Source organism: Nelumbo lutea, chromosome 2 (genome assembly GCF_056320005.1).
Source record: "Nelumbo lutea isolate HS-2025 chromosome 2, American lotus-T2T, whole genome shotgun sequence".
NCBI classification, from domain to species: Eukaryota; Viridiplantae; Streptophyta; class Magnoliopsida; order Proteales; family Nelumbonaceae; genus Nelumbo; species Nelumbo lutea.
Genome location: NC_142685.1, coordinates 56,800,012 through 56,809,219, shown reverse-complemented (window position 1 = coordinate 56,809,219; position 9,208 = coordinate 56,800,012). Strand labels below are relative to the sequence as shown.

At 36.3% G+C, this 9,208-nt stretch overlaps 1 protein-coding gene across 2 annotated transcripts; it reads right to left on the bottom strand.

Annotated features, from left to right (window-relative positions):
- Window positions 1–2,451: 2,451 nt before the first annotated feature.
- Window positions 2,452–5,362, bottom strand: LOC148870887 (uncharacterized). 2 transcript variants are annotated; one of them, XM_088969133.1, is made up of 4 exons: window positions 5,270–5,362; window positions 3,723–3,934; window positions 2,930–3,078; window positions 2,452–2,846 (listed from the first exon to the last, which is right to left on the bottom strand). In XM_088969133.1, exons 1-4 carry the CDS (start codon window positions 5,322–5,324, stop codon window positions 2,759–2,761), a joined length of 504 nt encoding a protein of 167 aa, XP_088825259.1. In that variant the 5' UTR covers window positions 5,325–5,362; the 3' UTR covers window positions 2,452–2,758. The 2 variants fall into 2 exon arrangements, with proteins under 2 accessions (XP_088825259.1, XP_088825258.1); XM_088969132.1 differs by having other exon boundaries at window positions 3,723–3,985; window positions 5,270–5,350.
- Window positions 5,363–9,208: the final 3,846 nt, after the last annotated feature.

Below are 9,208 nucleotides of genomic sequence, written 5' to 3'. Positions count from 1 at the left end.
GCTAGTTTCAATCTTCTTGAGCTTAACATTTTTTCTTCTTGATTTTCTGTTTAATGATATTCGTCTTTTCTACCATAAAAAAAAAAAAAAAAAAGTTGGCAATATATATTTGATTTTAATACAGCTTAAACATCTAGGAATAAAATTCCTCAGTGAAGTACCTTTGAGATTGCTTTTTCTTTAGATGTAAAATAAAAAAAAGGCAAGGTTTCCAAATGATCAAATCATTAACCTTCTCAGTATTCAAGAAGTGCTTGACGGTGGCCCATGGAGCTGAAGAATGGGGCATTCAAAACTGAATTATTTTTGCTTTTTTGGGTTTGCTCTTAGAAGTATAAAATTAGAAATGGATAAACAGGGCCTAAGAGGTATTATGGATTTATTTGATTCGATCGCTATCACTGCACGTATTCAGTGGCAATCTTGGATCAAGTTGTTCGGTGGACCAAACAAATGAACAATTGTGCAGCCCTAAGCATTATCTCTGTATGTCAAAATGCTTGTTTTTAAAATTGACCTCTAAGCTGATATGCAAGGAGAGCAGAGGAAAGGGAGAGGGGAACAATTTTATTCAAAGCCTACGTATCATGATCATCTCTTTTGTGCAAGGGGAGGTCTGCCTGCCTAAATATACTGGGAATTGAGAGAAAGGGGAGTATCTCTGAAACTCGCTCAACCCGGCCTGTTGTCTCACTGTCTGGGGCCCCTATTACTTCCAATCTATTGGTTGTGTAGTACAGGATCTCTTAGGCAAGCATTTAGGCAGTGAAGCATCCTTCAACCAACCCAAACATTATTACGTTGGATTCACAAGTAAATCACCAACTCGTTTCGATATATTTACTTGTGCCAATTACTCTGTAGTTTAAGGAAAAATTAGTAAGGAATTTTACAAAATTAAGAATTCTCTCAACTTTCTGTCTCTTGGGCTGTGTTTGGTTTGAAGGAAAAAAAAGGTAAAAAAACCTTTACAAAGCTTGTATTGATTTCTCTACCTTTTCCTTCAAACCAAACAGAGCCTTATTTTTCTTATTTCTGTGAAACCAAACATAGCCACAAGTTAAACATACCTGTGGACTGGCAGGCTGTTTGCGTTGTATATGCTGGTGAGTACCTAGGTTCAAATTTTTGATACACCCCGATATGGTGGAAGGAGTGTATCAGCATTTGACCACACAATATATATTTTTTTGAACTTTCAGGGCCCACCCCAAATAGGAGTATTTAACATATAAAACCAAAGTTTCACCAAATCTCATAAAATAAACATTGGTGACCCACCAATATAACATATAGCAGATGATATGGGTCAATACGTAATGAAATTTTGAACTTTATCCCCAAGGCTCCGTTTGTTTTTTGGTAAGTTATTTACCTGGGTAAATGAAATTAACTGGATAAGTTTTTCCTGTGAAACATTTACCCATGTTCTTTTATTTCCTAGTTAAATAATGTAATGACCATTTTAGTCATAAAAATACATTATTAAAAGGGGCATTTTTGTCCCATTCGAGTGTTAGCAACTTTCCCCCTAGGTGAAAAAGTTATTTATCCACCTAAGAGATGGGTATACCCAAGAAAATACTTTCTCTGATCCCCACATAAAGCTGAAAAATGAACATGGGATTCTTGATCACCATTGGCCAACTTTTCCCCCTCTCAAAATCCAAAAAAAGAACACCCCCTAAAGATCATATCGCAAGGGCTGCCTCTGTCTCAGGGGTATCTTCTGTAGGCTTGTTACTTGTGTTGTAGGTGACTTACTAGGCCCGATTCATGATAGGCTTAACTTGCAACCTTTATTTAATTGGATCAGATTTAATCCAATTCAATTTTGAACACATACATATATATATGTTTTATATTTATTTTTTGTATATTTAAACTAGTTTTTTGGACATAAAATCAATTTCAGATCTCCCAGATTTTAATAGATCATATTCGGATATACCTCTACCTAAATTCAATTCCCTAAAAAAGGGAATTATTCTTAGACTTCAAAGTATTGAATTGGATCGAAATATTTAATGGGTGCTCAGTCAATATGCTTACATGTACCTACTAGATCCGGTATGATGTATTTAAATTTTGAATCTTGTTAAAAACTACCAAAATGAGATGACAATAGCACTCCAATCCATACACTTTCTTGAGGCCCATTTAATGTCACACAGGAGACACATGTCTGTACTCTGAGTTGTCCAAGGCAGTATGAAAATCAACTGAACAGATATCAAATGGCTTTGATTATTAGCATGGTAGACCTAGGTGTCACCATTAAATGAGGCATGCTGCCCCTTCACAGTAACTAGTTAAATCATGTCTCCATGTCCTAAAGCACTGTATAGTTATACACTATACATCAAGAGTATGGCTTATGATTCCCAGATATCTATTTTTCTCTGGGTAACAGCATATATCATTTAAGTCAATCTCATCTATGTTTGATTATTGCAGAAATAAATGCACAATCACATCTTTATTCATCCATTTTTTAAAACATTGTCAACTTATAGCAAAATAGACATGAAGGGTGTGTGGGGAAACAAACGAGAATGATAAATTTATATTGCATTTGTTCAAGCATAAAAATACCTTGCAATTGAAACCATTTCCAAAATGCATAAAGCATAGGAAGGTTAAACCTTGAGGTTCAGAACTACTTGAAGTTGGCCCAAGCTGCCTCTGTGCAGTGACAGAGTGAAATGAAGCAACAACCTCCAATATGGGTTAGAAGCTAACATGTGACTAGCGCAAATTATGCACTTAACCTCCCACTGCCACCACATGTAATACAGGATCGAGATGAAGAGCACTTTGTACAGTAACTCCACTTCTTCGGGAGCCTGATGACAACAAATAGAATATGTTTTGTAAATAGTTTTCTATGAAAGGCTTAAGGAAAAAAGAGCTGATCAACATTGCATACCCTGCTGTGTATCGTGTGGCCATGTTCTTTGCAGCCATCCTTGCCCTCTCAGCACTTTCTTCTGAAAGTTTCTTTAGCACAAATCCTTCACCATTGCATTCAGCACAAACACCCGAGCCACCACAATCTTCACAAATTTTCGGCAAGTTCTGTCTATTAAGAACGAGGTGAATTAGAATGGAAGTTTCAGAACACACTAAAAAGACAAATTTCTAGATGACTGACCTCCATAAAAACCAACCTACATGTCTGCTTGGTGAACATACAAACAGATGGATGCTACTTGCTAACATCCTATGGTCTCATCAGGGATCTCTAGACTGTATGTTCCTAAACATATATACCTACTCTTAATCATTCTTTAGGTCAGATATGTAATATGTGGCAAGGATCTGGGAGAAAAGGGAAGGGGAATAAACAAGCCTTTGAATAAGATGGCATTAATCACCTAATAGGGCTAAGATCATGGATGTAGCCTGTGCCACAAATATTGCACATAAAATTAAGTGGATACATCCAGACATCAAGAAGATCTTTGGGATTTCCTACATTTGCATTGGCAAGGGAACCTCATCTTAGCAATGTGCCTCTATGTGTGAGTGTGTGTGAGTATTGGGAGAGGGGTGGAGATTGATCTGAACCAATCTTTGTGTTGTAGGAATATTAGAGATGCAAAGAAAATCAATTTACAAAACAAAAGTCCCCTTCCCACCCACTCAAAAGAGAAAAAAAAAGTACTGAGCTTTCTTTGCATGACTACTAATGCTTCTAACATTAAATGATGAGTACACACCTCCGAAGTTTCAGAAGTTTTGGTTGCCATCACTAAAAGAGTTGCTGCTGCACCTACAATCGTGGCAGCAAGTACTACAGAAGCAGCAGTTTCTGGTAATGCAAAGGATACCCCATGTTTTTCTCTTCCTTTCTCTTGTGACTTTAAAGTAAATGGTCCAGCAATTTTTGGATAACTTGCGTAGTAAACTTTGGGCTTGCAGTCCCTAATTGCTTCATGCAATTGTAATAAGATCAGCTTTGATCCATTGAAGTTCAAGTAAACTGTTATGAATTATGTTAAAATATTTGAAATTAACATGAAATTTGTATTACCAAATAAAAGCAAAACAAATAAGAGGGAATAATGCTTTGTATGAGTCTTGAAAATGAACACAATAAAGCAAATACTGAGAACTAATCCAGAAATAAAAGCATCACATCTCAGACATCTTAGAACAGCAGCCAAATGAAGGGTTTGAACAATGGAACTATGATAAGCATTAACTTAATCCATTGGGACTTAAATTATATGATAAATCGTAAATAAAGACAGATAAAGAAAATCCACTTGTTTGTAACGAGCCATAGAAAGTTAAGAACAGAAGAAAACATTGAAAAGACAGGAGTTATCAAAAGCAAAATGTTTATTGCTTGCTTGATTTAATTACCAAGCAACCAGCAAAGCCAAAGCAAGAGCAATGCTGATCAAGCAATATGCAAAAGTTTTGAGATTACAAGACTTCTTGTGGTGGAAGATGCTAAAAGTTTGATCATATATGTACAAGTTGAGGTTGATTCCAAGTATCCAAGTAATCTATATTTCATATTTTAGTTGCTGCTGAAAAGGATAAACACAAATCCCCTATATTTGGATAAATTCTTGGGGGCTGTAATGAAGCGGCTATACTTTGGTAATGTTGGCAACCTCAGAAATGGGTGTCTGGGTCAAATGTCTTCTCACAGTGCCTAAGGTTCTGGATATGAACATGCTGAACTAGATCTATACCAGGTTGATACTGATAACGAGGGATCTGAAAGGTTGGACTTAATAAAAATCCATATGGACACCATCTCGAGTGAGGTTGCCGCTCCTTTGAAGAATCGCAGTCCTGAATTTAGAGATAAAAAGACTGCAAAAACTTATATAACCCATCCGTTTGTAGCTATGATGCTTTTGTAAATTGCGAATTTTGAACCACAAAAGAGAAAAATTAAAGAAACTCTTATTTCCATTTTCAGGCCTGCATTCAATCATCACCGCCCCAAATTTCAATAACATACCATGCCTTGGTTCTAAAGCAACAGTGATTACCTAGATTCTGTTAGAAAGAAATATGAAAACCCATTACCTTCATTCTGTTCGTTACACTACAATTTCGATTACCCATTTGAAAATTACCACTCCCATAATGAAAAAAAAAAACAAAAAAAAGCAAAGTAAGAAGTAACTGCGAACAGAGCTAATCAGTCATGGAATTTTTAGTTTCAAAGAGAGAAACATCTATAGCCATCAGAGACAGAGGGCTTCAAAATCAGAAGGAGAGAGAGAGAGAGAGAGATTCTTACCTGTAGCTGTAGGAATGGAGGGAAATGACAGGGAACGCAGCAATGTGAGCTCCATTTTCGGACGTGTTCCCAGTGTCCCAGCATGAGTGACCGACGAATAAAAACCCGTCGTTCCACCCCTTATCTTTCCTGAAACACCCATCGTTTGACCCGGACGGACCGGATGGTTGACCCTCCACCGATCACAATTTCCGGGTCGATCACATATAGTCACAAAAAACCGTTGACCCGGGCTATATTCCTTTTGAGTTTTGGCCAGTTTCTTGCGGCTTGCGCCGTTGCGCGTCCTCCACTAGTTTCCATCTTTCCCGGATGAACCAATTTTCAGGTCGCTAGGTGGGCCCGTGGCTAAAGATACGACTCTACGAGATAATTCAAAGCCCAAACCGGGCTAAGATAGACCCTGTTCTGTCCGGATGAAGAACATTAATGTTTTAAAAACCAACCCAGAACTAGAACTGCTTTGACCACCAGTTTCTGAGTTAGTGGTTTGACCATCCGATTCAAATAGATGGTCCGTTCTCAATTAAAAAATAATTAAAATAAAAAACAGCAAAAACCCATTGTTTGGATCAAACTGATTGATTGTTTGACCACTCGGGTCAGGATCGCTGACTAAGTCAATAATTTTTTGTCGAAAAAATGGGTTAAGAGTGAAACAAAACCTGTTGCCTAAACGGTTTCTAGGCTGAATAGTCTGACCATCCGGATCAACAACGATTCCAAAACATTAAGGCTATGTTTGGTTTGAAGGAAAAAGTAAGGAAAGGAAGGGGAATGCAGAACAACCTATACAAGATTTATAAAGGTTTCATTTCCTTTCCTTTCCTTTCCCTACTTTCTCCTTCAAACCAAACATAGCATAAAGAACACCCAAACCCTAAAGAGTTACCAATCGTATCCCATATGACCTGATAAGACCTATTTCTAATTAGTAGGCATCTAACCGTTTAGCATGATTACGTGACAACAAACCCCTTTTTCATATTTATGTAGTTGTCTAGCAGCTCCTTTCTACTCTTTTAGACCCCTTAAAATCAATCTTGGGAAAAGTGAACTGCAATCCACTTCAGAAATCTGAAATTACAGCCCCCTCCTAGTCTAGTTGTAAGCTCCCCTAAAATCTTTTCTCTTATTTTGAATTTTTAAATGATTAAACTAATTAGAATACATTATTAATTCAATTGTATCTACTAATTTATCTATTTATATTAAATTTATGTTATATTTAGGGAAAATTCAATATTAGAACCATATATTTGGGCCTAATGTCCCCAAACTTTAAAATGTATCAATCTGTCAATTATTATATGACATGATGACATGTGCTATTCAAAATTTTTAAAATATCAAAATTACCTTTAAAAACACTGTTCATCATCTTCAACTCGACTTGCCGAAAAAACCACAATAGACAGCAGATTGGAGGTTTACTGATACCCAAATAAAATCATCAGAAATCTGCCGATCCAAGTCGGTTCAGTTTGAGTCCTCGAACAAACCAGACTCGGTCATTTCCTTGCTCAGAAGATACGGGTTTACCAATACCCAAATCTCTAAAATCATCAGAAATCGGCCTGTCCTCAAGCCCAAAAGCTACGGATTTCACCCTGCTGCTGGGGTTTATTGTATCAGCCGGGATAGGAAATCCATTGACAGACAACGGGGTTGTCGGGGATGACTTCTCACTTTCTTCCCTAGTTCTCTTTAATCTTCTACGCACAGCAACGAAGACAACGCAAAAAGAGAGGAAAGAGAAGAGGAAGAACGCAGTATAGAACATGGGTAGTTGTAATCTACCTCGGTGACCGGCTCTGTAATCTCTCTTTCTTTGATACAACAAGCATTTCGCCTTGTTATAAATTTTTTTACGAGTAACATAAATATGCAGTTATTGTCATCTTATCCAAGTTTTTAAGTTCTGCCTAGGGGTGGCCATCTGTCAAGCTCTTCATGAGTTATTCGAGTTTGACTCATGAAAAGCTCGGTTTGGCTTGGTTTCAATTGAGCTTCGAGCTAAGTTCAAGCTCAATTTATAGGCTCGATTAATAAACGAGCCGAGCTTGAGCCTAATAGAGCTTGGCTCGTGAGGTTCACGAACTGAGCTCGAATATATATATATATATATATATATATATATATATATATATATATATATTATAATTCTTAATTTTTAAATATCAAATAGAAAATATTTTTTATTTTTATAAAATATTTTTTTCTCAAATTGAGCTCGAAGCCTTATACTACCTTGGCGAGCCAAGCTCGAGCTTCGTACTATTTGCCTCGGCTCGACTTGAATCCACCCTAGTTCTGTCTTTTTCTTTTAACTGTATTTTTCTGTGTTTCTTATTTTTTCACTTCACAATACTGTGGTTATACTCAAGGTTCAAAATATCAATATGCTCGATATACTGGTAGGGGTGTATCGGGCAAATTGATACTGCTTTTTGTTGATTTTTTATTTTTATTTTTTTCACAACCGGTTCAGGGGGGCTGGTTTAGGGCTCCTCCACCCTTTGAACCGGTCAGACCCCCGATACACCCACTATAGGGGCGTATCGGAGTATCGGAGGGGTGTTGGAACAACACGTATTGGCCGATACATGTCGATAATTTGAACCTTGGTTATATTTCCAATTTTTTAGTGTCCACTTTTTGCAAAAGTAAAACCAAGTGCCCATTGTTGAGTCTAATGGGTTGCCTTAATTTCTTCTACCGAGTCTTTTTTATTGTATTTTGACTTGAAACAGAGATTATTTTAGAGGTTGTTTGGTATTGATGGCATTTATAAGATAAATGTTTTGTACGATTTTGTCTTGAAAAGCGAGACAAAATCTGCTTTAAATGTTTTGTACGATTTTTTTACACTTTAGCACCATCAGGCGCCATATAAAGCTAGACAGTAAAAAATTGGTCTTGAAAATGAAAAATGTCAAAATTGGTGTTTTTTTAATAATAGATTCATACGATTTTTGAGAGAGCCATTTATCAGATAAATGGCTCAACCAAATAACTTTTTACCCGTTTTTTTTGTTAAATGCATCTCCAATGTTGAGCTGGCATCGTTTCTTCCAAAAGCTACATCGATACCAAATACCATCTTAGTTTTCTATGCAAAACCTTCAGAACTTATGCTTTCTCTATTAGTTCAGTTTTCTTGTGTTTTTTTATATTGTTGAAATGTTTTCCTGAGGTTTGAGGAAACTCTTTTCCTTATTTTTTCTGATGAATGATCGAAAATAAGATCCATAAAGTTGTTTGCATTTGAATCTCTCAGTCTAATTTAGTGATTTCAATTTTCAAATAAGGAAGCTGATTACATTTGAGTCACCATTCACCATCTTGCTTTCTTTAATCGTCAAGAGCAACAAATTAAAGGCAATTTCTTACATTTCATCCTATTAAGGAAAACAGAGAAAGAGAACTTACAAAGCCAGTCTTCAATCTTAGGAAACCAAATTATGCCTCCTAGTGAGGATCTTAAGGGCATAGTTCATACAAACAATAATGTCATCACCGTTCTCATACGCTTGAAATGGGCTTTTAGATTCTCTCACTAGAAGCATATGGACCACAACATCACGTCCCTTCATGATTTAGGCATTTGGGGGATTGATAAAGAAAATTAGATGACACCTGAAAGATATTAGTGTCTTTTCACATGCCACTTAGTGGCTGGTTAAGGGTAGGCACTAAATTGACACATTTTAAAAGTTTAGGTAATAGATTGACACATTTTTAAATTCGGGGACCGAAGTGAAGTACATGGTATTAATTTGGAATATTCCCTTTATAATATTAAAATATTTAGTTAATATAACTAGAAAAAAAATAATATAAGATTAGATGTCTTTCTAATAGCATTAAATGTAAATAAATCAATTGATTTTGGTGGATGTCTATAAAAAGTATAAATTATCGAGGCGGTTCATAATT

Coding starts and splice junctions, on each gene's coding strand:
- LOC148870887 (XM_088969132.1), bottom strand. CDS start 5,324: ATGGAGCTCACATTGCTGCGTTCCCTGTCATTTCCCTCCATTCCTACA. Junction 3,986..5,269: donor CTCCATTCCTACAGCTACAG/GTAAGAATCTCT, acceptor AATTCATAACAG/TTTACTTGAACTTCAATGGA. Junction 2,847..2,929: donor GCCACACGATACACAGCAGG/GTATGCAATGTT, acceptor TGTTGTCATCAG/GCTCCCGAAGAAGTGGAGTT.